The sequence below is a fragment of the Apodemus sylvaticus genome, chromosome 16, assembly GCF_947179515.1.
Source record: "Apodemus sylvaticus chromosome 16, mApoSyl1.1, whole genome shotgun sequence".
NCBI lineage: Eukaryota > Metazoa > Chordata > Mammalia > Rodentia > Muridae > Apodemus > Apodemus sylvaticus.
Window position 1 is genome coordinate 60,635,841 of NC_067487.1, and position 27,246 is coordinate 60,663,086.

The 27,246-nt window shown below is 40.9% G+C and overlaps 1 protein-coding gene across 5 annotated transcripts in view; it reads left to right on the top strand.

The window, feature by feature from the left end:
- The window catches only part of LOC127666603 (baculoviral IAP repeat-containing protein 1b-like), a 166,774-nt gene that overhangs the window by 39,631 nt on the left and 99,897 nt on the right, over window positions 1-27,246 (top strand). The window contains exons 11-17 of one of the 5 annotated variants that reach the window (XM_052159521.1): window positions 818-875; window positions 1,360-3,603; window positions 11,839-12,006; window positions 14,415-14,567; window positions 14,849-14,935; window positions 24,810-24,974; window positions 25,115-26,493. The exons of 1 other annotated variant lie outside the window; for it this stretch is intronic. In XM_052159521.1, coding sequence (XP_052015481.1) covers window positions 818-875; window positions 1,360-3,603; window positions 11,839-12,006; window positions 14,415-14,567; window positions 14,849-14,935; window positions 24,810-24,974; window positions 25,115-25,479 — 3,240 coding nt within the window. In that variant the 3' untranslated portion in view covers window positions 25,480-26,493. Of the gene's footprint in view, window positions 1-817; window positions 876-1,359; window positions 3,604-9,275; window positions 9,302-10,617; window positions 10,690-11,838; window positions 12,007-14,414; window positions 14,568-14,848; window positions 14,936-24,809; window positions 24,975-25,114; window positions 26,494-27,246 lie in introns of those variants that run through there. 3 more of the 5 variants (XM_052159522.1, XM_052159530.1, XM_052159528.1) reach the window with 3 other exon arrangements.

Here is a 27,246-nt window from a genome sequence, read left to right on the forward strand (position 1 = left end):
GAATCTCAGAGTTGTTTGGATTGGCATTTCCCTGATATCTAGGGATGCTGAGCATTTCCTTAAGTGCTTCTAGGCCTTTAGAGATAGCCTTTGTGGAGCTTTCTCTGTACCCCATTTTTAAATTGACTGATTTGGTTTGTTGATGTCTTATTTCCTGAATTGTTTATAGACTTTAGATAACAGCCTTTTCTCAGATGTGAGTTGACATTGTAAGTGCAGGGATTGAAACTGAGATACTAGACATTCCCATAATAGAGAAGGAAATCTTCAGCCCTGAATAAGACAAGGTATGGTAGATGTTTGGAGTCCCGGAAAAGAGAAAAGAATAATATTAAATCCAGGGGAATGTGGAGGCTCATTTCAGTTGGGAAATGGGGAAAGGAGGACAAGTGTTTCCTCTGACTACATAGGGAATTGCAGTCCAGCCTACATGATACTCTCTTACTCAAAAGTGTGTGTGTGTGTGTGATAATCTTTCTGGGTCTATCCCACTGTCTGAGTTAAACCTGTAAGGAGACTTAACTAACAACTACGGACAGAGGCAATGCTTAAAGGTCTTTCAGAACTATTCTTGTTCTAGATGTTACAATTTTGAATACTCAGTGTTCCTCATAGCAAAGATGCAAATACTAAATACTGTCTAGGAACACATGCTTGCAGATGTGGGAGATTTAGGCTTTAATGTGTGGAGCATTCTTCCTCCAATCAGAACTGAGTATAGGCTGCTTTGAGTAGATGGTGGTCCTCAATAATGATATAGTGCCCAGGCTTGTTTTAAGACCCAGCTTTGGTGTAACAAAGAATTTATCTTGTAAAGGAAACCACAAGTGAAAGCAACCACGAGGATCCAGCTACAGTCCATCCTACAGTGATGGGTAAGCACTGGGTAGCAGCATGGGATTCTTGGTATTTGTATATAGGGTTTGAAAGGAAAGTGTATTTATAGTTGTCCAGAGAGCTTCCAGAGAAGAGAGCACTGAGATTAAGGGAACTGTGACTGAGAGAGTGAGCATCACTGTGACTTCCTGAGAGTGAGTGCAGGACTGATAACAGAGTCCTTGTGTCAGATCCAGACTACCTAGCATTAAAAGAACTGCTCAGCAAGCTAGTCTCCTGAGAGCTTAGAAGGGAAACTAGGGTGACACAGTATTCTCCTGAATACTGCTGAATTCCCCAGGTCAAGTGGGAGGCTTGGACATCATTCTGATGCTATGAAACGTTCTGGGAGGAAATCATAGTGGATGTCATGGACACTGGAGGAAAAGCTGTCCATAGCTGAGAGGCAGGACAATGTAGCACAGCCTAGGGTTGAGAGGTTTTAATGCATTTCCCACTGGGTCTCCCTTCCTCTCCCCACAGATGTTGCTCCAAGTGAAGCCCAGGAGCTTGAACCTGTATCCAGCTTTGTGTCTGTTCGCTATAGAGACCAGGATCAGAAAGAAACCCAAGGATGGGGATGTGCATCCAGGGGGTCCTATCTTCCCTCCACAGACTTGACTCAGAGTGAAGCCCAGTGGTTTCAAGAGGCCAGGAGTCTGAGTGAGCAGCTGAGAGACACCTACACCAAAGCCACTTTCCGCCACATGAACTTGCCAGAAGTGTGCTCCAGCCTTGGCACCGACCACTTGCTTGGCTGCGATGTGTCCATCATTTCAAAGCACATCAGCCGGCCAGTGCAAGGGGCCCTGACAATCCCCGAGGTCTTCTCCCATCTCAGCTCTGTCATGTGTGTGGAGGGGGAAACTGGCAGTGGAAAGACAACCTTCCTGAAGAGAATAGCTTTTCTCTGGGCATCAGGATGCTGTCCCCTGTTGAACAGGTTCCAGCTGGTCTTCTACCTCTCCCTTAGTTCCATCACCCCTGACCAGGGACTGGCTAACCTCATCTGTGCCCAACTCCTAGAGGCAGGAGGATGCATTAGTGAAGTGTGCCTAAGCAGCAGCATCCGGCAGTTACAACACCAGGTGCTGTTCCTGTTGGATGACTACAGTGGGCTGGCCTCACTCCCCCAAGCCCTAGACACACTGATCACAAGAAACTACTTGTCACAGACCTGCTTATTGATCGCTGTGCATACAAACAGGGTCAGGGACATCCGCCCATACCTAGATACAAGTCTAGAGATCAAAGAGTTTCCCTTCTATAATACTGTCTCTGTGTTACGGAGGATTTTCTCCCATAATATAACACGTCTACAGGAGTTTATGGTTTATTTAGGAATGAATGAAGATTTACAGGGAATTCACAAAACCCCCCTCTTTGTGGCAGCAGTCTGTACTGACTGGATTCAAAATCCATCGGACCAACCCTTTCAGGATGTGACTCTTTTCAAGTCCTACACGCAGTACCTGTCGTTAAAGCACAAAGCTACTGCTGAGCCTCTCCAGGCCACCATGTCCTCATGTGGGCAGCTGGCCTTGACAGGGTTTTTCTCAACATGCTTTGAATTCAGTAGTGATGACCTGGCAGAGGCAGGAGTTGATGAAGAGGAAGAGCTCACCACCTACTTGATGAGCAAATTCACTGCCCAGAGACTGAGACCAGTCTACCGGTTTTTAAGTCCTCTGTTTCAGGAGTTTCTTGCTGCCATGAGGCTGACTGAACTGCTGGGTTCAGATAGGCAGGAAGACCAAGATCTGGGACTTTATTATCTGAGAAAAGTTAACTCACCCTTGAAGGCTATGACCACCCACAAAAATTTTTTGAAGTATGTCTGCAGCCATCCTTCCTCAAAGGCAGGGCCAGCAGTTGTATCTCATTTGCTTCAGTTGGTGGATGAGAAAGACTTGCTAGAGAACATGTCTGAAATTGAGGAATATGTAAATCGCCCTCCAGAAACTTCCCGGATAAGTCAGGCAATTAAGGAACAGTGGCAGCTGTCTCCTGAATCTTTATCTTCATTAATTTCAGAAAATTTATTGAGCATTGCTCTAACCTTTGCTTATGAAAGCAACACAGTTGCTGCATGCTCTCCATTTGTCTTAAAGTTCCTTCAAGGGAGAACACTGGCTTTGAAAGTACTGAATTTACAGTACTTTAGGGACCACCCAGAAAGTGTGTTACTGGTGAAGAGTTTAGACCTCTCCATACATGGACATAAAATTCCACCTGTTAAAGACTACTCAGTCATGGAAAAATGTTATGAAACATTACAGCTACCAACTATAGATCAGGACTATGCATCTGCCTTTGAAAAAATGAAGGAATGGATAAAAAATTTATCTGAAATTGAAAAGAACATAACAAGTTTTATGAAAAACAAACTTTTGAATCCACCCAAAATAAGCTCTGGCTATTGGAAACTGTCCCCCAAGCCATGCAAGATCCCTAGACTGGTTGTTTCAGTAAACTACATGGGTCCAGCTGACCAAGCACTGCTCCAGGTCCTAATGGAAATCTTCTCAGCTTCACAGCTTATCGAGCTCCAATTATTCAACAGCAGTGACTTTCTTGAAAGCATCCGCCCAGCTCTGGAGCTGAATCAGACCTCTGTCACCAGGTGCTCCATATCCAGGCTGGAGCTCAGCACAGCAGAACAGGAGCTGCTTCTCACCCTGCCTGCCCTGCAGACCCTTGAGGTCTCAGGGACAAACCAGTTACCAGGTATCCCCGAGTGTATTCACCTAACCATTCTGCTTGACACTGTATCTCATTCATGGCTTACATGAATGAATCATCTTGATAGGAAAGATCTAAACATTTTCACTGTTTAGGGCAGTGGAAGGTCCTGGGCCATAGAATCAGGTTGTAATAACTCTAGGACATTATTCCACCAATAGTTCATCTTTCAAGGTCCTTAAAAGGGTGTTTCCATTGCTTCTCATTGGTAAATGGTGGACTTTGGTAAGATGATGCTGGAGAATTATCCATTTGGCTTCTCCAAAGAAGATATTTAATGTGCGCTAATAATATTTATGTCTTCTTCTAAGCAATCTTTTGGTAGTTTCTATGAGAGACTTCATCTTTTCAAAAATTTCCTTTAAAAAGTATTTATTTCATTTTGTGTGTGTGTGGGGTGTGTGTGTGTGTGTGTGTGTGTGTGTAGTTGTCCCCAGAGGTATGAAAATAATGTCACAGTTTTGGAGCTCTGGCTATAGGTTGTTGTGAAAAGCCTTGTGTGGGTACTGGGGACTCTACAGGGGGCCTTAGTTGTGGCATTGTCTTTTAAGTTCCTAGACTTTACTATTTTTCATTCAGTTTATTTTTAAGTTCTTATATCATTGCAAATATTTAATTTTAAAATATTTCAGTTGCTAGTTGCAGAGCTTTGATTTTTCAGCCTGCTGTATGTTCAAGTATGCTTTGTTCTGTCTCATCCTTTTTTCTTAAAAATAATTTGTATGTTGAGAACATAATTATATTATTTTCTCCCTTTCTTCCCTGCAATCCTTTCCACCTCTCCTTGCTCTCTTTCAAATTTCTGGCATCTTTTAAAATTTAATTGTTGAGCTTTCCAGAAGAGAGTGATCTCCCATCACTGCCTCCACTTCTGAGGGAGAAGGTGAAATTTCCACTTTCTCTCCAATACCTCTCTGGAAGGGAACAGCTAGGAGTGCACAGAGCATAAGATCAGAAGAGCAGCCAGGAAAGGAGCCATTTGTACCAGGGAGCCAGGCAGCTCCACAGCCTTCTGTGCACAGACTCTGCCAGAAGAGAGTTGGTCTCACAGGAGTACTGACACAGGCTTACAGGCCCACAGGAGGGACAAGCTACAACCAGAGACAGCAAGACCAACTAATGCCAGACATAACCAGATGGTGAAAGGCAAGCACAAGAACCCCAACGCCAGAAACCAAGGATACTTGGCAACATCAGAACCCAGTTCTCCCACCACAGCAAGTCCTGGAACCACAGTTCTCCCCAACACACCAGAAAAGCAAGACTGATTTAAAATCACATCTTATGATGCTGATAGAGGACTTCAAGAAGGACATAAATAACTCCCTTAAAAATATAGGAGCTCATGGGTCAACAGGTAGAAGTCCTTAAAGGGGAAACACAAAAATCCCTCAAAGAATTACAGAAAAACACAAACAAGTGAAGGAACTGAACAAAACTATCCAGGATCTAACTATGGAAGTAGAAACAATGAAGAAATCACAAAGGGAGACAACTCTGGAGATTGAAAACCTTGGAAAGAATTCAGGAGTCATAGATAGAAAAATCAACAACAGAATACAAGAAAGAAGAAAGAATCTCAGGTGCTGAAGATACCATAGAAAACATTGACTCAGCATCCAAGGAAAATGCAAAATGCATAAAGCTTGTAACACAAAACATCCAGAAAATCCAGAACACAATAAGACCAAACTTAAGGATTATAGATATAGAAAAGAGCAAATATTTACAACTTAAAGGGCCAGTAAATATCTTCAACAAAATTATAGAAGAACATGTCCCTAACCTAAAGAAAGAGATGCCATGAACATATAAGAGGCCTACAGAACTCCAGACTGGACCAGACCAGAAAGCCCTCCTGCCACATAAAAAAATCAAAACACCAAATGCACTAAACAAAGAAAGAATATTAAAAGCAGTAATGGAAAAAGGTCAAGAAATTTATAAAGCCAGACCTATCAGAATTATATCAGACTTCTCAGCAGAGACCATGAAAGCTAGAAGATCCTGAGCATATCTCATACAGACCCTAAGAGAACACAAATGTCAGCAAAACTCTCAATCACCATAGATGGAAAAACCAAGATATTCCATGATAAAACCAAATTTACACAGTATCCACAAATACAGCCCTTCAAAGGATAATAGATGGGAAACGCCAACACAAGTTGGGAAACTACACCCTAGAAAAAGCAAGAAAGTAATCTTTCAACAAACCCAAAATAAAATAACCATACAAACATAAAAATAACATCAAAAATAACAGGAAGCAACAATCACTATTCCTTAATATCTCTTAACATTAATGGACTCAATTCCCCAATAAAAAGACATAGACTAACAGACTGGATATGTAAACATGACCCAGCATTTTGCTGAATATGGGAAATGCACCTCAGTGTCAAAGACAAACACCTCAGAAAAAAAGGCTGGAAAGCAATTTTCCAAGTAAATGGTCCCAGGAAACAAGCTGGTGTAGCCATTCTAATATCGGATAAAAGCGACTTTAAACCAAAAGTCATCAAAAAAAGACACAGAAAATCATTTCATACTCATCAAAGGAAAAACCTACCAAGAAGAACTCTCCAAGGACACCCACATTAGGAAAAAAAACTTTACTAAAACTCAAAGCACATATTGCACCTTGCACAATAATTGTGGGTGACTTCAGCTCCCACTCTCATCAATGGACAGATCAGGGAAACACAAGCTAAACAGAGACACACTGAAACTAACAGAAGTTATGGACCAAATGGATTTAACAGATATCTATAGTACGTTTCATACTAAATCAAAAGAGTATATTTTTTATCAGCACCTTGTGGAACCTTCTCAAAAACTGACCATATAATTGGTCAAAAAACAGACCTCAACAAATATGAGAAGACTGGAATAATCCCATGCCTCCTATCAGATCGCTACAGATTAAGGCTGGTCTTCAATAGCGACAAAAACAACAGAAAGCACATACACATGGAAGCTGAACAATGCTGTACTCAATGATTCCTTGGTCAAGGAAGAAATAAGGAAATAAATCAAAGACTTTTTAGAATTTAATGAAAACAAGGCAGAGCATACCCAAACTTATGGGACACAAAGAAAGCAAAATGAAGGGGAAAACTCATAGCTCTGAGTGCCTCCAAAAAGAAAATGGAGAGAGAGCATACAACAGTAGCTTGATAGCACACCTGAGAGCTCTAGAACAGAAAGAAGCTAATACACCCAAGAGGAGTAGACAGCAGGAAAACATCAAACTCAGGGCTGAAATCAACCATGTAAAAACAAAAAGAACTGTACAAAGAATCAACAAAACTAGATGCAGGTTCTTGGAGAAAATGAACAAGATACATAAACCCTTAGCCAGACTAACCAGAGGGCACAGAGACAGTATCCAAATTAAGAAAATTAGGAATGAAAAGGGAGATATAACAACAGAAGCTGAGGAAATTCAAAAAATCATCCGATCCTACTACAAAAGTCTATACTCAACACAACAGGAAAATCTGCATGAAATGGAAATTTTTCTACAGATTAGGCACATTTATGTATTTGGGAGTGTGTGTGTGTGTGTGTGAACAATAATTATGTTTTCCTCTGTTCCTCTTCCTTCACCCCCTTCCATGAGCTTTTCTTGCTCTCATTCAGCATCGTGACCCTTTTCATTACTTGTTTTATATGCACATACACACGCACACAAGTACTCTTTCTAGACAGGACTATTTCTCTCATTCTCAGCAGTTCTTAGTTAGCTGTCTTGTAGTGTTTTGTCAGGTTGAGGCTACACAGGCTTTCATCTGTCCACACCAGCATGTCCATTGGTGTAAATAGTGTCCAGGACACGTTCAGGCAACTGTCTTACGAAGACATCATTGGTGTAGCTTATCCTACATTCCTGAAGACACAATCTCACAGAAAACTTCCTATTTCTCTGGATTTTAGATTCTTTCCTACATCTTCCACACAGTGATCCCTGAACCTTGGTTTCAATAACCTATGGCTCTTGGAAGGAGCATTGTCAGCACAGATGTGAAACTATCATTTAAACTTTGTATATATGTATGTGTTTGTGTGTATGTGTGTATGTATGCATGCATGTATTATGTATACATAGATTTATATATTACTTAAATGCACTGTAGTATTTTCAAGTAGGTAGTTAATAGTCCTCCCCCCATCCTGCTTCTCTGTTTGCTTCTTTTCTCCCCTCCATATCTATGGTCCCTGTTTTCCCATTCACCTTTTTACATCATGTGCACCCTGCTATTCTCCCTCTATTGCTATTCTTCTTTTTACTGCCCTCCTCAGGGTGGTCTTGTTATTTTCCTGCTGTTAGTGTAGGGTATAATTTTAAAAACATGCTTGCTCTTTCTCAAGAGCTCTGCCCAGCTCTCAGATAGGCTCAGATCAGGAGCAGCTAGACTCACTCAGCTCTGCCAATTGCTAGCTATGATTATTCCCTCAATGTTGCCGCTAGCTCAGCCACACCACTAACAACCACCCTGGCCATCTCCTTTTCCTCCTGTTCACCATAATGCTGCAAATGGAAAATACTAGACAGACTTATATTTTAAAATTAGATAGATAACTCAATGGCTGGGTGAAGAATTTCCTGTTCTAATTTTATCAACCAGCTCCTTTCATTCTCCTTGCCCTCTGCTTACAGTGGAGACTACAAACAAAAGTTGCCCTGAAACCTGCATGGCTGTTGTATCCTCCAGTTCCAAAGCCTGCTCCAAATCCCCCTCTCTAGTCCCCTTCTATTCTTCCTAGGACCTAAAAGTGCCACCTATTCCCTTCACTCGGCAATTGGCTTTACCTCCTTTATTGACACAGTGAAGAACCAATTAGGAAATCAGTACCACCCCCTACATGTTACCCCAGATTATATACTCATATCTGAGGTTTTGAGCTAAGAACCTCAGGTGAGAGAGAACATGAACATTTGTCTTTCTGGGTTTGGGTTGCCTCACTTGGTTATTTGGGCCAAGGTTCTATCAATCTTCTTTATCATCTCAAAGAACTAGTTCCTGTTTGTTGATTAATACTGTTGTTTTGTTTCTATTTCATTAATTTCTGATTTAAGATTTATTATTTCTTGCCATTGACTTGTTCTAGATTTGTTTTTTCTTGTTTTATCAAATGTTTGAGTTGCATCGTTAGGTTATTAATTTGTACTTTTTATGTGTTTTAATGTAAGCACTTAGAGCTATAACTTTCCCTTGTAGGCTTTTTGCAATGTGCTCCCAGGCATTTTTGTCTTATGCTGTGTTTATTTAGTTATAGGAAATCTTTTTAACTTCCCTCTTTATTCATCATTAAGTATTCTGTTTAATCTCTATGAGTTTATGTATTTCCTAGAGATTTGTTTGGTGCTGATTTTAAGTTTTTTGTATTATGGTCATACAAGTTACACAAGTTATTTAAATCTTTCTGAATTGGTCTGGTTGTGTGTGTGTGTGTGTGTGTGTGTGTGTGTGTGTGTGTGTGTGTGTGTATGTCCTAGGATATGATTTGTTTTAGGGAAACTTTTTGTGGGTTGCTTAGTAGAACATATATTCTTTAGTGTTTTTTTGTGGAATATTTGTAGGTATCTGTTAAGCCCATTTGATACATGATGTCACTTAATTTTGATATTTCTCTGCTTATTTTTTGTTCAGATGACCTCTTTATTGGAGAAACTGAGGTATTTAAATCATCCTATATCAATGAGTTGATGTTATTCTAGTCTTTACTTCCAGTAATATACTTTTTATGAGACTGGATGCATCTGAGTTTGGTTTATACTAGTTTAAGATTGTAATGTCTTTTAGTTAGCTGTTTCCTCAATTACAATGGAGTATCCTTCCTTATTTCTTTTGTTAAGTTTTAGTTTGAAATGTATTTTGTGAAAAATTAGGATAACAATTCTAACTTGCTTCCTTGTCTTATTTAATTGGGGTATTATTGCCTATATTTTTATTCTGTACAGGTGCTTTAAACACATCTTTAAAGTTGTGTGGCTTATAAAAAACAGATAGATGTATTGCTGTTTATTATTATTATTGTTGTTATTATTATTATTATTATTATCATTATTTCAAGACCAGGCTGGCCTCAAACTTATAGAGATCTACCCCCTTCTGCCTTCCCAGTGCTAATATTCTGGGATTAAAAGTGTACACCACTACTCCCTGGTAGGATTTTATTTCTTGATTCATTCCACTAGCCTACATCATTTGATTTGAGAATTTGGACCATTAATATTTGTAGTTATTATTGAAGTATGTGGGTCAGTTTCAGTCATTTGTGTTCCTGATTTCTGATTTCTTCTGATAACTAAGTATCTTAGTAATACTTTATATTTTAGTAATTATACCTTCAAGCTTCTTTCTACATTGTCTTAGTTATGTAATCTCTCTTTAGCCTGAAATATTGCCTTCTTATTTTCCTTAGGTTTGGTTTGTTGAATAAATTTTTAATATAATTTTATATTTTACTAATTCACTTTATGGCCTACTCTGGTCACCCCTCCCACAATCCTTCCCCCATTTCCCCTTCCCTTCTCCTTCTAAGCCTCCTGGTACATATTTAGGAGATTTGCAGCTCTGTCTTAATATGAGTCCCAAATAACTGTTACAGGTGCAATCCCCAAAACTGGTGTCTGTACATGGGATATGTTCTTCTAGCTGGGCTGCCTTGTGTGGCCAGAGTGGGAGAGGCAGTGCCTAGCCTCACAGAGACTTGAAGTGGATAAAAATTTTAACACTGTATATTTCATAGGATTTTTATCCCAACTCATCTATGACAGATAGTTTTGCTCAGCATATAGGTCTATGTGGTTACTGTGGTTTTATATGACTTGCTCCAGGTTCTTATGGCATTCCAAGTTTCCATTGAGAAATCAACAGTTATTCTGATGGATTTTCCTTTATATAGGACTTGTGGTTTTTTTCTTATGATGCTTTCAATATCTTCTTTTTTCTCTGTATACTTAATGTTTTAATTATAACATGCATGAAGAATTTCCTTTTTGGGTCTATTTGGTGTTTTTGGACCTTCCTGTATCTTCTTGGTGGATCCATCTCAGTTTGGGTAAGTGTTCTTCTATGATCTTGTTGGAGACATGATCTGTGCCATTGACCAGGGATTCTTTTCCCTTATCTATTCTTAAAATCCAAAGGTTTAGTCTTTTTTCAGTGCCCCATAATTCCTGTATATCTTTTTCCTATGTGCCCTCTCTCTACCCCACTTCTTTGCTTAATTCATTGAGATCCTCTTCTTTATTTTCAGTCCTCCTGTTCTGCCTTCTGCGTGATTGGATCTACTTGTGTGTCTTACCTTCCAATTTTCTAGTAGGGCTATTGGGATTTCATTCTCATATACATTTGACTTGTGTCCTCCTCACTGTTTCTGTATTGAATTCTATTTTCAAAATCTGGATTTTCTTCTTCATGCCATCAGACTTACACTTGTGAGTGTTGGATTGGGCCTAGAGGGTGGTTATGGCTCAGATGGACACAGTGAGACTGAGCTGGTGTGCAAGGTGTGCATTCTGGTGTAAGCTTGGAGTTGTGTATATATGGAGCTTATTACAGTGGGTGTGAGGTGGGGAATACCAGGTAGACCCAGGAAGAGCCTTAGAGAAGGATGTGTAGGACCTGGATGGATAAAAAGGTTTCCGTGTGCAGTGAGAGTGTTCTGAAGGTTGGGGGCGGGTAGGGAGGCAGGGTGCTTCATGGCAGAAGCCTAGAGGCTGGTAGTGACACAGGCAAAGGAGGCTAGACCAGGCCCAGGCATTACATGTGCGACTGAGGCTAGATCTAGGGGCCTGGGGATTGGATAGTAGATGGGAGGATGGCAGACTTACCTGAATAGACTTTGCAAAATGATGTGCAGGCTTGCAGGAGAGCTTCTCAGTTATATTTCTATATAAGTCTGAGGTAAAAGTTGAAGTATAACCTTTTGCATGTGCAAATACAGTGGTTTTCAGTTGCCACTCTGTTGGTTGGGGAAATATCTCATTTACTTTTGTGAGTCTGGAGACCAGCACAAGACTTCCTCCACTGCCTCTGAGCAGCAGATGCTGCATCTGGCAGTATCTTCATGCATGTGCTTCCTAAACAGATGTTAGGATGTCTGAGAAGTTTCCTCTTGGAAGTATGACTATGGCTGAAGATCACAGCACCTTGAGAACTTGCACTTGGGGCTCTTGAGTGATGGGAACTATGTGCTGCTTTCCAGATCAGCTCTTCCGTAACTTGGACAAGTTCCTGGGCCTGAAAGAACTGTCTGTGAGACTAAATGGCAAATCAGATGTGCTCTCAGTCCTTCCTGGAGAGTTCCCAAACCTCCATCACATGGAGAAATTATCCATCGAAACTTCCACAGAGTCTGACCTCTCCAAACTAGGTAAGGGTGGTGCTGATCTCCATTTCATGTCTCAGGTGGAAAAGCTACCAGGCTGGTAATTGTTAGAACCAACAAATCATTAGTTAAAACTTCCCTGGGGACTGGCAGCATGAACCATGTACAAGGGAAGGGGTGGGATCGGTGCTCTTAATCTTTAAGACAGCAGAGATTTATTGTGTAACCTGAGTCTTTAAGTTGTCAGAAACTCTTCCTAGCACTTCACAGAGTCTAACTCACTTCTCCTACCCACCGTGTGAGAAAGGCATAATGATTATTGTTGTCAACTGGAGGAACTGAGATCATTGACTGGTCGGGTCTATCCAGATATGAAAATGTATCTTCAAACAGAAGATTTGACTTTTCAGCCTGAGCTCCTAACCCTTCCTCTCCATAGCAGTGTGAAGAGTTCTCATCTTTTAGGCTATTTTAATCCCTCATGCAGATCTGCCAGCTGAGAGAGAAGGAATCTGACTGGGAGCAGTGGAAGTATTGAAACTCTAAAGGGAAAGGCTTCCCCTATAAAAATTCTGCTCCAGCACCTCTGCTTCTTTGGAGGAGGTCTCCCCAGAGAACGCTCTGCTCATCCAAAAGTGTTATAGCTCTGCTCTGAAAGCCATCCTGGTGATCTGGGTTCAAGAAATGCCACAAACTCACACTGCACAACAAACCTCACACAAGAGATAATATTGAGAGGGAAACCCAGAGAGTGGCTGCCTCCACTCAGATGAGAAGCAGAGAACAACTGTGCAGAACACAGCTTTTATAAAGCATTTCCTGGGGTGGGGAAGACAGAGCTTTCCAGGGAGGTTTGGGATTGGAGGGATAGTGTGGGCTGATCAGTGGGAGAAGCAGTGAGTCTGGACCTTTTCATGCATTTCTCTCCATCCCAGGCTCAGGTTGAGAGACAGCCATGCAGGCCTTTTTCTAAAGATATGTCATTCAGTGAAATGACTAAAGCACTTAATTACTGAGACTTAGGCAGGAGGATAGTCACAACATCAAAGCCAGCCTAGCTCTGCAAATGTAGTTATTTCCAGACTGGTCTGAGATACAGTATGAGACCCTGTCTGAAAAGAATCAAAAGCAAGGAAGCAAAAACATTTGTAGGTAGGTTAAGATATATCAGCAGGTAAAGATATTTGCTAAGCCTGACAACTTCAGTGCCACAGATCCATATGGTGGAAGGAAATAGCAAGTTCTCCCAATTTCCCCCTGACCTCCCCATATGTGCTGCAGCACATGGATGACCCACCTCCCCACCACATCACATACATCATCAAAATAAGATTACATATTTCTAAATTGTGCGTTAGAGTTGTCCTTCCTTTTACGTTACTCTGCCCAGAATTCCCAATGTGCCAGTATAGTTGAAAAGTCAATTTTATTCCATTTTTTCTCCACTTAGAAAGTAGGACATAAACCATTTGCTATCTATCCTAAGTGTAAGGTGCTTTGCTTCTAAATGTGAAGTGTTTTTCCGGGTTGCTCTGGGACAAGAAGATGAAGTCTCCTGTTGAGCACCTCATAGTAAAACAAGCGGAGGCTGGGTAAAGCAGCCTTTGTTCTATCTCAGCAGAGAATTGAGCAGCTCTAAGTCTCAGGGAGAAAGGGGGAGGGACACCTGTCTCTTCTGTCAGCACAGGTATGACTCTCAGAGTGTGTGATCACATGATATAAAAGTTCAGTATGAGTTTGCACATAAATTTAGGTCATAAACTGAATAAGAGTTTTATAACAGAGAACGTCTTCATGCATATCTACTAGGAGTAATTACCTGGCTAAAACTTCATCATTTGTTACTAGCTTGCATGTTCATAGAAAGTTACAAACCGTAACTGTCCTTGAAGTTTTGAATAGATAAACCAAGTCAATATTTTACCTCTTACCTTTGTACCTGTGGTGCATATCTTCTTATGACCTACAGTTAATGGTTTTTATAACCCCTTGGAATATGCTGTAGGTTTTAGAAGTCTGTTGTTATCTCAGAAGCAAGTAAGCAGTTCTGTTATAAAAGAGGCTCAAATATCTTCTGAACAGATGACACTAGCATTCTAGTTTTTTCTGAAGAATAAATGCTCTTTGTTTTTGCATTCTATCTGAGTCTGGGATCTTCATGCAGTGATTTTTATAACACTTATACAGTGTGCAAACACAGAGATGTTACAATGGTGACACTGAAGGTGAAATACAGTAAAAGAAACCTGATCCAGAGAGGGGCAGGAACTTGTCCCAGGTCATGTGCTCACTAGTCAGTTGCAGAAGCCTGGCACAAGCCCAGTGTATTCTGACACCTAGATACACTGTCACTGCCTGCTTAATCAGTGTAGCTGCAGCTCATGGATGGATGGTTCAACTTTGACTGGAATTTGTGGCTTCTCTAATTTCTGAACATCTTTTATATTTTCCAGTTAAATTGATTCAGAACTCTCCAAATCTCCATGTTTTCAATCTGAAATGTTGTTTCCTTTCAAATTGTGAGTCTCTCATGGCTGTGCTTGCTTCCTGCAAGAAACTCATAGAGATTGAGTTATCTGGACGATGCTTTGAAGCCATACCCTTTGGTAAGAACTGTACAGCTTTGACTTAAATGCCACTGATGTCATGGTGACTATGAGAACACCTGATCCCCAGTGAGGCTCTCACAACAACGAATGTGCTACAGTTAATAAATGTCAGTTTAAACATAAACTACAGTTTAAACTTTTCATTTGAAGAGTTGTGTCCTCTCCTTTGTCATAGTTATTCAGTCAGAATGTTATATCATGTTTTGCCATTTTTGAAATTCTTCTCTGTGTCATAGCAATGTATCTGATCTAACTCAAATTTATTTTCACTTTCCTAGTCAACATTTTGACAAATTTTGTTTCTCTGAAGATATTGAATCTTAAAGACCAACATATTCCAGATAAGATTACATCAGAAAAGTTTGGTAAGTTCATAAAACAGTGTTTCTTTTTTGTTAATTCTTTGTTTTTTGTTTGGTTTTTTTTTTTTTCCGAGTCAGGGTTTCTCTGTATAGCACTGGCTGGCCTAGAACTCAGAAATCTGCCTGCCTCTGCCCCCCCCCCCAAGTACTGAGATTACACCACTGCCCAGCTAAAACAGTGTTTCTTAATTTCATCTTTTTTATTCTTCCTCTTCTTCTTCTTTCTCCATCTCCTCTTTCTCTTCCTTCTCCACCTGTGAATATACAACAAAAGAAGCTGTGTACAGTTCTCCCTTGATATCCATGAAAGTTGGGTCCAGGGTCTGCTGCTGTTGTAATGATTAGAAGATCCTTTATGATATAACATTGTACAGTAAAGTTTGCCCCCGAACCCACATATCCTCCATACACTTTAAACCCTCTCTCCATTGCCTACAATGACTAATGTAATGTAAATGCTATGTAAACAAGTGTTACACTGTTTTGTTCTCTGCCTAACAAAGAGGGGGACCTGTCAGTACATGTTTGGTACTGACACAATGTTTAAAAATGGAGCCTGTGATTGGTGGAATGTGCCCATACAGAGGGCCATGCACCAGCTGTGATGGTCCTTTGGAGGTCTCCATAGTGTTACTCAGTCTCAACTTCCCACAAACCCACTCCCTGATGCTGTTCCTACACATCCTCATGTTTGATCTCATTAAATGAAATATTCTCAGACTCACTAACATCTTAGAGTAGAATTCGGTCATGATGACACTGTGTAACTTCCACATTCCGCATTCACTCCAAAATGACACATATATTTTGTTTCAAAGGCTTCTGGAATACTTAAACATATATGTACACATACACATACTTTTTTTCATGTATATATATATATATATATATATATATATATATATATATATATATATAATCTCTGAGTTTGAGGCCAGCCTAGTGTTCAGATCAAGTTCAAGGAAAGCCAGGGCTAACCAGAAATCCCCATCACCAAAGACCAAAACACATGGCATAAAAGAAGAAAAAGAAAGAAGGGTAGGAATGATTATGAAAATAACGAGTGTTCATGGGAAGCAGTACCAAGTTAAAAACAGGGACAGAGCCAAGGGCAGTATAGGGTGCAGAACAGTATCTCCACAATTCTTCTCAAAGTGCATGGTTCATAAGGAGATCCGGACTTTCTCCTTGTTTCTTTGTCTCCCGTTAGATTATGACTTGGTGTGTGTGTGTGTGTGTGTGTGTGTGTGTGTGTATGTGTGTTGTTTGTGGGGAAAGTAGACAGGTAAGTTGGTGTGCTCAAACAGCATGAACTTAGTGATATGTCCTCATAGATTGCTGTGTACTTTTTGTGTCTATTATGTGTGTCTCTGTGTAGTGGTGCTGTGGCATGAGTGTGCCAGTCAGAGGACAACAGGTGGGAATCAGTTCTCCTGGAATCTAACTCAGGTCATCAGGCATGGCTGTGGATCTCTGAGCTATCTTACCTGCTCTGACACATAAACACAGAAGTTCTGAATACATTTACAGTCACGCAAATCTCCACTCACACAGACTCACATTCCTTGGCAAGTCACCTGAGAGCCTGAAAAGCATGCTTGTAGTAATGAACACACGTACTCAGACGTTCATGCTTATTAAGGTTGGAGACAGTTTTCTGTATATAGAACCAGTGTGATTTCTTTGAACAGGAAGTAACTCCTTCATGAAAGTTTACCTAGAAGCTGAGAGTGGTACACATGCCTGTAATCCTGGGAGGATGAGGCAAGAGGATGGACTTCTAGCCATTCTGACTATGGACTGAGACTGTCTCGAAACCACCAATATAAACAGACCAACCAGTTAACTCAATTTAATGGTGCCCCTGTGCATACTAATGTAACCACTGGCAGTTGCACATACTGAAATTGATTTTACATCTGAATTGCTAGTTTGAACAGATGTGGCAAGAAAAATACCAAGAACCCCCTCCCTCTTCCTCTTCCACCACCACCTGCCCCCTCGTTCCAATGTGGTAGACCAGCACCAGTTCTGCCAAAGGAAAGACCCTATTTCCTGGTACTCTCTAGAGAACCAGTAGCACCCAGGGCATTTGGTAAGAACCACCTCCCACCTCTGGAGGCCCAGAGCCTCTGACTGGGACTCACTACACAGCAACTACCAAAACCTGCCCTCCCTCCAGATTATCACTCCCCTTCCATCCTTTCTACCCATCCCTCCTCCTCTACCACCACCTGCCCTGTGCATTCAGCAGCACTCAGGGCAATCGAGAACCTGCAGCACTCAGGGCATTCAAGAACCAGAAGCCTGCAGGCCATTCAATCCAAGTGTGCCACAGGAAAGACCTCATCTCCTGATACTTCCTGGAGAACCAGCTTTATGCAGAACATTTGAGAGAAAGAGAATCCAAGAAGTACGGATACACAGGCCTGCAGGACAGAGAAGCCAAGTCAGAGACAGCAAGACCAGCTAACACCAGAGATAACTAGATGGCCAAAGCCAAATGCAAGATCATTTTCAACAGAAACCAAGGCAACATGGCACCATCAGAACCCAGTTCTCCCACAACAGCAAATCCTGGATACTCCAGCACATCAGAAAAGCAAGAACTGGATTTAAAATCACATTTCCTGATGCTGATAGAGGACTTCAAGAAGGACATAAATAACTCCCTTAAAGAAATACAGGAAAACATGGGTCAACGGGTAGAAGCCCTTAAAGAGGAAACACAAAACTCCCATAGGTAATTATGGGAGAACATGGGTCAACAGGTAAAAGCCCTTAAAGAGGAATCAGAAAAATCCCTAAAAGAAACAAGGAGAACATGGGTCAACAGGTAGAAGCCCTTAAAGAGGAAACACAAAAATCCCTTAAAGAATTTCAGGAAAACACAAACAAACAAATGAAGGAACATAACAAAACTATCCAGGATCTAAAAATGGAAGTAGAAACAATAAAGAAATCCCAAAGTGAGACATATCTGGGGATAGAAAACCTTGGAAAGATTTCAAGGGCCATAGATGCAAGCATCAAAAACAGAATATAAGAGATAGAAGAAAGAATCTCAGATGCTGGAAGATTCCATAGAAAAATTGACTCAACAGTCAAAGAAAATGAAAAATGCAAAAAGCTTCTAACCTAAAATATCCAGGAAATCAAGGACACAATGAGAAGACCAAACCTAAGGATTATATGTATAGAAATGAGCAAAGATTTCCAACTCAAAGGGCCAGTAAATATCTTCAACAAAATTATAGAAGAAAACTTCCCTAACCTAAAGAAAGAGATGCCCATGAACATACAAGAAGCCTACAGAACTCCAATCAGACTGGACTAGACCAGAAAGTCCTCCTAGTACATAATAAAACACCAAATGCAGTAAACAAAGAATGAATATTAAAAGCAGTAGGGGGAAAAGGGCAAGTAACTTATAAAGGCAGACCTATCAGAATTACTCCAGACTTCTCACCAGAAACTATGAAAGCTAGAAGATACTGAGCAGATGTCATACAGACCCTAAGAGAACATAAATGTCAGCCCAGACTACTATACCTAGCAAAACGTTCAATTACCATAGATGGAGAAAACAAGACATTCCATGTCAAAAGCAAATTTACACAATATCTTTCCACAAATCCAGCTCTACAAAGGAAAATGGGTGGAAAATACCAACACAAGGCAGGAAACCACACTGTAGAAAAAGCAATAACGTAATCTTTCAACAAACCCAATAGAAGATAGCTACGCAAAGAGAATTTTACCTTTAACAAAGAAGATAACAGTAAGCAACAATCACTTTTCATTAATATTTCTTAACATCAATGGTCTCAATTGCCCAATAAAAAGACATAGACTAACAGGCTGGATACCAACATTTTGCTGCATCCAAGAAACTTCAGAGTCAAAGGAAAACTTTTGACTTCAGAGTCAAAGGAAAACAATTTTTCAAGCAAATGGTCCCAAGAAACAAGCTTGAGTGGCCATTCTTATATCAGATAAAATCAACTTTCAACCAAAAGTTGTCAAAAAAGATAAGGAGAGACACTTCATACTGGTCAAAGGAAAAGGCTACCAAGATGAATTCTCAATTCTAAACATCTATGCTCCAAACACAAGGGCACCCACATTCATAAAAGAAACTTTAATAAAGCTCAAAGCACACATTCCACCACACACAATAATAGTGGGAGACTTCAACACCCCACTCTTAACAATGGACAAATCATGGAAACTAAAAAAAGACACAGTGAAACTAACTGAAGTTACAGACCAAATGGGTCTAATAGATATTTATAAGACATTCTACCCTAAAGCAAAAGAATATACCTTCTTCTCAGCACCTCATAGTGCCTTCTCCAAAACTAACCATATAATTGGTCACAACACAGGCCTCAACAGATATAGAAATATTGAAATTATTCCATGCACCTTATCAGATCACCACAGCCTAAGGTTGGTCTTAAATTCAAACAAAAACAACAGAAAACACACATACACATGGACATTGAACAATGAGCTACTCAATGATAGCTTGGTCAAGGAAGAAATAAAGAAAGAAATTAAATACTTTTTTATAATTTAATGAAAATGAAGACATATAATACCAAAACTTATAGGACATAATGAAAGCAGTGCTAAGAGGAAAACTCATATCTCTGAGTGCCTCCAAAAAAAAAAAAAAAAAAAAAAAGGAGAGAGCTTACACTAACAGCTTGACAATGCACTTGAAAGCTCTAGAACAAAAAGATACAAACACACCAAAGTGGAGTAGACGGCAGGAAATAATCAAACTCAGGGCCAAAATCAACCAAAAGGACTATACAAAGAATCAACAAAACCAGGAGCTGGTTCTTTGAGAAAATCAACAAGATAAATAAACCCTTATCCAGACTAACCAATAGGCACAGAGGCACTACCCAAATTAATAAAATCAGAAATGAAAAGGGAGACAGAACAACAAAAACTGTGGAAATTCAAAAAATCATCAGATCCTACTCAAGAGCTTACACTCAACAAAGTTTGAAAATCTGGACAAAATGGACAACTTTCTAGATACATATCAGATGCCAACATTAAAACCATCTAAATAGTCCCATAAGTCCTGAGGAAACAGAAGCAGTTGTTAATAGTCTCCCATCAATAAAAAAGCCCAAGACCAGATGGGTTTAGTGGGGAATTCTATGAGATCTTCAAAGAAGAGGTAATACCAATACTCTTCAAAATATTCCATGAAATAGAAACTCAAGGAACACTACCCAACTCATTCTATGAAGCCACAATAAGGCTTATACCTAAACCAAAGAAAGACCTAACAAGAAAGGAGATCTTCAGACCAATCTCCCTCATGAACATCGATGCAAAAATACTCAAAAAATTCTGGCCAACTGAATCCAAGAATGCATCAAAACTATAATTCACCATAATCAGGTAGGCTTCATCCCAGGGATGCAGGTATGGTTCAATATATGGAAATTCATCAGTGTAATCCACTACATAAACAAACACAAGGAAAAAAACCACGTGGTCATTTTCGTTAGATGCTGAAAAATCTTTTGACAAAATTCAACATGATAGATGTCTTGGAGAGATCAGAAATTCAAGGCCCATACCTAAACATAGTGAAAGCAATATACTGCAAACGAGTAACCAACATCAAATTAAACGGAGGGAAACTTGAAGCAATCCCACTAAAATTGGGGACCAGACAAGGCTGCCTACTCTCTCCCTATCTATTCAATATAGTACTTGAAGTCCTAGCCAGAGCAATCAGACAACAAAAGGAGGTCAAAGGTATACAACTTGGAAAGAAGTCTAAATATCACAATTTGCAGATGATGTGATCATATACTTAAGTGACCCCAAAATGTCCACCAGAGGAACTCCTAAAGCTGATGAACAACTTCAGCAAAGTGGCTGCATATAAAATTAACTCAAACAAATCAGTAGCCTTCATCTACTCTAAGGATAAACAAGCTGAAAAAGAAATTAGGGAAATGGCACACTTCACAATAGTCACAAATAATATTACATACCTTGGTGTGACTCTAAGCAAGCAAGTTAAAGATCTGTATGACAAGAACTTCAAGCCTCTGAAGAAAGAAATTGAAGAAGATCTCAGAAGATGGAAAGATCTCCCATGCTTATTGATTGGCAGGATTAATGTAGGAAAAATGGCCATCTTGCTGAAAGCTTTCTACAGATTGAATGCAATCCCCATCAAAATCCCAAATCAATTCTTCATAGATCTAGAAAGAGCAAATCTCAAATTCATCTAGAATAACAAAAAGCCCAGTATAGCAACAACTATTCTCCACAACAAAAGATCTCCTGGGGGAATCACCATCTCTGACCTCAAGCTCTACTACAGAGCAATAGTGATAAAAACTGTTTGGTATTGGTACAGAGACAGGCAGGAAGATCAATGGAATAGAATTGAAGATCCAAAAAAGAACCCACACACCTATAGTCACTTGATATTTGACAATAGAGCTAAAAACATCCAGTGGAAAAGAGACAGCATTTTTTTTATGTTTTTATTTTGTATATTCTTTGTTTACATTCTAAATGATTTCCCCTTTCCCAGATCCCCCCTCCCCATTATGTCCCAAAACCTTCTTCTCTCCATCCATTCTCCAATCACATCCCTCCTTTTTCTCTGCCCTTATATTCCCCTCCAATGCTAGATCAATCCTTTCCAGGATCAGGACCCTCTCCATACTTCTTCATGGGAATCATTTGTTATGTGATTTGTGCCTTCCAGATTCAGAGCTTCTGGGCTAATTAATATCCACTTATCAGAGATTGCATTCCATGTGTATTCTTTTGTGATTGGGTTACCTGACTTAGGATGATATTTTCCAGATCAAACCATTTGCCTAAAAATTTTGTGAATTCATTGTTTCTAATTGCTGAGTAGTATTCCATTGTGTAAATATACCACATTTTCTGTATCCATTCCTCCTTTGAGGAACATCGGGTTCTTTCCAGCTTCTGGCTATTATAAATAAGGCTGCTATGAACATAATGGAGCATGTGCCTTTATTGCATGCTGGGGAATCCTTTGGGTATATGCCCAGGAGAGGTATAGCAGGGTCCTCCGGAAGTGTCATGTCCTGTTTTCTAAGGAACTGCCAGACTGATTTCCAAAGTGATTGTACTATCTTACAGCCCCACCAGCAGTGGAGGAGTGTTCCTCTTAAGAGACAGCATTTTTAACAAATGGTGCTGGATTAACTGGAGGTCAGCATGGAGAAAAATGCAAATCTACCTATTCTTAATCTCCTTGTACAAAGCTCAAGTCCAAGTGGATCAAGGACCTACATGTAAAACCAGACACACTGAAGCTTATAGAGGAGAAAGTAGGGAAGAATCTTAAACACATGGGCACAGGGGAAAAATTCTTGAATAGAACACCAATCACTTATGCTCTAAAAACAATAATCAACAAATGGGACCTCATAAAACTGCGAAGCTTCTATAAGGCAAAGGACACTGTCAATAGGACAAAACAGCAACCAACAGGTTAGGAAAAGATCTTTACCAATCCTACATCTGATAGAGGGCTAATATCCAGTGTGTACAAAGAACTGAAGAAGTTAGACTCCAGAGAGTCAAATAACCCTATTAAAAATAGGGTACATAGCTAAACAGGGAATTCTCAACTGAGGAAACTCCAATGGCTGTGAAGCACCTAAATAAATGTTCAACATCCTTGGTTATCAGGGAAATGCAAATCAAAACTACACTGAAATTCCACCTTACACCAGTCAGAATGGCTAAGATCAAAAACTCAGGAGACAGAAGATGATGGAGAGGATGTGGGGAATGAGGAACACTTCTCCTTTGTTGGTGGGATTGCAAACTGGTAAAACCACTCTGGAAATCAGTTTGGCAGTTCCTCAGGAAATTAGACATAGTACTACCTGAAGACCCAGCTATACCACTCTTGGGCATATACTCAGAAGATGCCCCTACATATAATAAGGACACATGTTCCACTATGTTCATAGCAGCCTTACTTATAATAGCCAGAAGCTGGAAAGAACCCAGATGTCCCTCAACAGAAGAATGGATACAGAAATTGTGATATATATACACAATGGCTTACTATTCAGCTATTTAAAACAATGAATTCATGAAATTCTTAGGCAAATGGATGAAACTAGAAAGTGTCATCCTGAGCAAGGTAACCCAATCACAAAAGAACACACATGGTATGCACTCACTGATAAGTGGATGTTAGCCCAAAAAGCTCAAAATAAACAAGTTACAATTCACAGACAACAGGAAGCTCAAGAAGAAGGACTTAAGTGGAGGTGCTTTGTTTCCTCTGAGAAAGGGAACAAAATACTCTGTGAAGCAAATAAAGGAGACAAAGTGTGGAGCAGAGACTGAAGTAAAAGTCATCCAGAGACTGCCCTACCTGGGGATTCATCCTATAAACAGTCACCAAATCCCGACACTATTATGGACGACAAGAAGAGCATACCAAAAGAGCATGTTGGTTGTCTCCGAAGGCACCCTGCCACAGAGGTGCCTTACACATACAGAGGCAGATGCTAGCAGCCAACCATTGGACTGGGCATGGGGTCCCCATTGGAGGAGTTAGAGAGTGGACTAGAGGAGCTGAAGGGGTTTACAGCCCCATGGGAAGAACAAGGATTACAGCCACCCAGACGCCCCAGGACTCCCAGGGACTAAACATCAACCAAGGGGTACACATGGTTCCAGCCAAAAATGTTGCAGAGGTATGCCTGTCGGGCATCAGTGGGAGGAGAGGTCCTTGGTCAGGTGAAGGCTTAATAGATGCCCCAACAAAGGGAAATCAAGGAGCAGGAGGATATGAGACTGGGTCAGGGGGAGGGGCATGTACTTAGAGGCAGGAGGTGGGAGGAGGGATTGGGGGTTTTTGGGGAGGGGGGAAACTGGGAAAGGTTTTAGCATTTGAAATGTAAATGAAGATTATATTCAATAAAAAAAGAAAAAGAAAAATTAAAAAAAAAAGAACAATACCAAGAACTGAGTTCTCATGATTGGCACAGCAGAGTTGCTAGCAATGGAGTTTTCTTTGCTTTCACATGAACAAGAAGGCAAGAACAAGGCTCTCTCTCTCTCTCTCTCTCTCTCTCTCTCTCTCTCTCTCTCTCTCTGTCTGTGTGGGGGTGTGTCTACCTCTCTTTTCCCGTGTGTATGTGTGTGTGTGTGTGTGTGTGGTGTCTCCCTCTCTTTTCCTGTGTGTATGTGTGTGTGTGTGTGTGTGTGTCTTGGTGTGGTATCCAGCACGTCATGCAAGCATTGTATCACTGAGCCAACTCCCAAATCTAGGAATTTTAGTTCTAAATACTGTCTTTTTTAAAGGAACTCTAGGATAAAGGAAATCAAAATTAAGTCTAGAACATGGTTTTCATTTGAAAAGTCTTGTAAACACTTTCTGCAAGGCCACAGTAGAGACTAGAGATCACGTGATCTACAGAATGTCATGCTAAGGATGGATGGCGCAAAGCTGTCAGTAGTGGGCCATGCTTTCCAAGGAAGGTGGCTCTCCTCAGAGTGGATTGTGGGTGACAGATGAGGATTTGATCGCAAGGGAGGGGCTGAATGCATTGGGCAGTCAGGAGAATGAAGTGTCATGGAGGCCTCTGTGTACAAGGCAAACTGGAGATGGAGACACAGCTTGGAGTAAAGTGACATGTTGGGGGAGGATGGAGGAGGCAGCAGCAGAGAGCAGCAGGGAGCCGCTGAATGCTGACCCTTTCTCCTGACTTTGAAGAAGACGGTGACTTTGCTTGGTGGGGCCTCCTAGACTATAGACTGTGTCAGTCATAAGCTGCTCACAATAGAACAACTCCTGAGGATGGCTGTCTTGTGTCTCCCACAGCCCAGGCTCTGGGTTCTCTCAGGAACCTGGAGGAACTGCTCCTTCCCTCTGGGGACGGGACTCACCAAGTGGCCAAACTGATTGTCCAGCAGTGTCTGCAGCTTCCCTGCCTCAGAGTTCTCGCCTTTCACCACATCTTGGATGATGACAGTGTGATTGAAATTGGTGAGTTTACCTTAGAGAAAGGGCTTCCCTTGTGTGGAAGCAGTGGTGTCATTGAAGCTGCCTGCTCCAAGTGTCTAGAGCCAGGAAAGACATTAGTGATATCCTCAGGTTTCTGTTTTCATAAATATTTTGTTTTCCAGCCAGGGTGGCAACCAGAGGAGGTTTCCAGAAACTTGAGATCTTAGATCTTTCAGTGAATCACAAAATTACTGAGGAAGGATACAGAAATTTCTTTCAAGCCCTGGACAACCTGCCTAACCTACAAGAGTTGAAGGTCTGCAGGCATATCCCAGAATGCATTCAAGTTCAAGCCACCACTGTCAAGGCTCTGGGTCAGTGCATGTCCCGTCTGCCCAGCCTCACCAGGCTCGGGATGCTCAGTTGGCTCCTGGATGAAGAGGACAAGAAAGTGATTAATGATGTGAAGGAAAGACACCCTCAGTGCAGACGCTTGACTATCTTGTGGAAATGGATAGTCCCGTTCTCTCCTGTAGTCCTGGACTAAAGCATGCTCCTGAAGGCTACTGACAGTTAGAAATACCTGGGCTTTTTGCACTTTAGCTGGACATGGTGTTGCACTCTTGTACTTTCAACATTTAGGATACTGAGGTGTGAGAATCAAGAAGTTCAGACCAGATCCTGTCTCAAAGCTAAAGATATAACTAATCATCCTATTAAAGAATATTTACTAACTGTAGACTATTTATTACTACTTTTTTTTAAAAGCCTGCATGCTCACTATTGAATTTAGGAGCTATGTATGCCTTGGTAGTCCTTACATGGTCCTCCCATCTAAAGACTACAGCTTCAGTCAAGTTTGTATAGAGAACCGTCAATCACCAAGGTCAACAAGCAGTAGCTGGGAATAGAACTTTGGTCTAAGTAGAATCCACAACATGGAAGCAATGTTTGATGGATGCTGAGGTAGTGGGAGAAGAACAACAAACAGCTTTAGAACTCATGGAACTCAGCCCCTGGTTAGCACCATCTCAAGGATGTGCCTCAGAGAGGACTCTGGGTCCTGCGGACTTCATGCTGTCATAGAGGTTTCCTCTGCTTGCTGCCCTCACACTGCATCCTCATGATCTGTGAGTTATAGGAGAACTCTAAGGGAGCTTACAAGCCCTCACTGGGCAGTGTCATTGGCACTGACAACAGTGCTTGATCATCTTCAAGCATTGCTGCTGGAGCAAATCAATGATTCAATCACCACCCCTGGAAAGATCATAGAAATGTAGGTTGTTAGAAAAGTTAGGTTAAGCTGTTTTGTTAATGTATAACAAGTTGCTTAGTTGGGAATGCATGTGGCTCTTGGGAATAATTGTTTTTTCACTTGTAACATGTAAAATATTTGTTCATGTGATGGTCTTGGGGAACATGATTTCTCTTACATACACACACTGTAATTGTTCACTAGAAGAAAAATAGAATATGGTCATGTTGTAATTTCGATACTTCTTGAAAGATGTTTCTGGGATACATAAGCTGTGGGAGAAAAAATAAAGTTGTTGCTTGCTCATGAGAGACCAGATCTTTTGAGTTCAGTCCCATCTTAGAGAACCTGACCTAAACTTAAATTCAAGTTAACTAGTAGACTGCTACCTAGCACCAAGCAACCCCTAACAAGACCTGTGTCTGGCACTAGTTTCCAGGCAACTCCCCAACAAGACCTGGGTCTAGAACCAGTTTCCAGGTTATCCCCCAACAAATCTGCACCCACAATTTACAAGCCTACCCCTGACACTTCACCTTCTAACAACCACCAATCAGGAGGAAAGCAAAAGTTAAGTTAATGGTTTGGCCCCCAGCACCAGCCGATTATGTTAAAGGTCATAAAGGCCAGCAAATCAGATGTGTACCAGGCTAGATAGCCCCTTCTTGCCTCTATAAATGCTTGCCTGAAACTGTACTGAGGGCTCCACTTTCCCATCCTGCAGTGTCAGGGTTGGTGGGGATCTAAAGCTAGAACTTGTTATAAAGAGACCCTAATGCATTTCCATCAGAATCGACTCCTTGATTGTCTTTTGGGGTTCATGAACATTTCCTGGCACAACAGTGGGGGGGAAGAGAAGGGGGAGGGGGAGAGGGAGGGGGAAGAGGGAGAGGGAGAGGGAGAGGGAGAGGGAGAGGGAGAGGGAGAGAGAGAGAGAGAGAGAGAGAGAGAGAGAGAGAGAGAGAGAGAGAGAGAGAGAGAGAGAGAGAGAACTTGTTGGAACTTGTTGAAGTGTGTATCATCCAGTGTGTGTGTTTACATATATAATTTTTTTCTCTT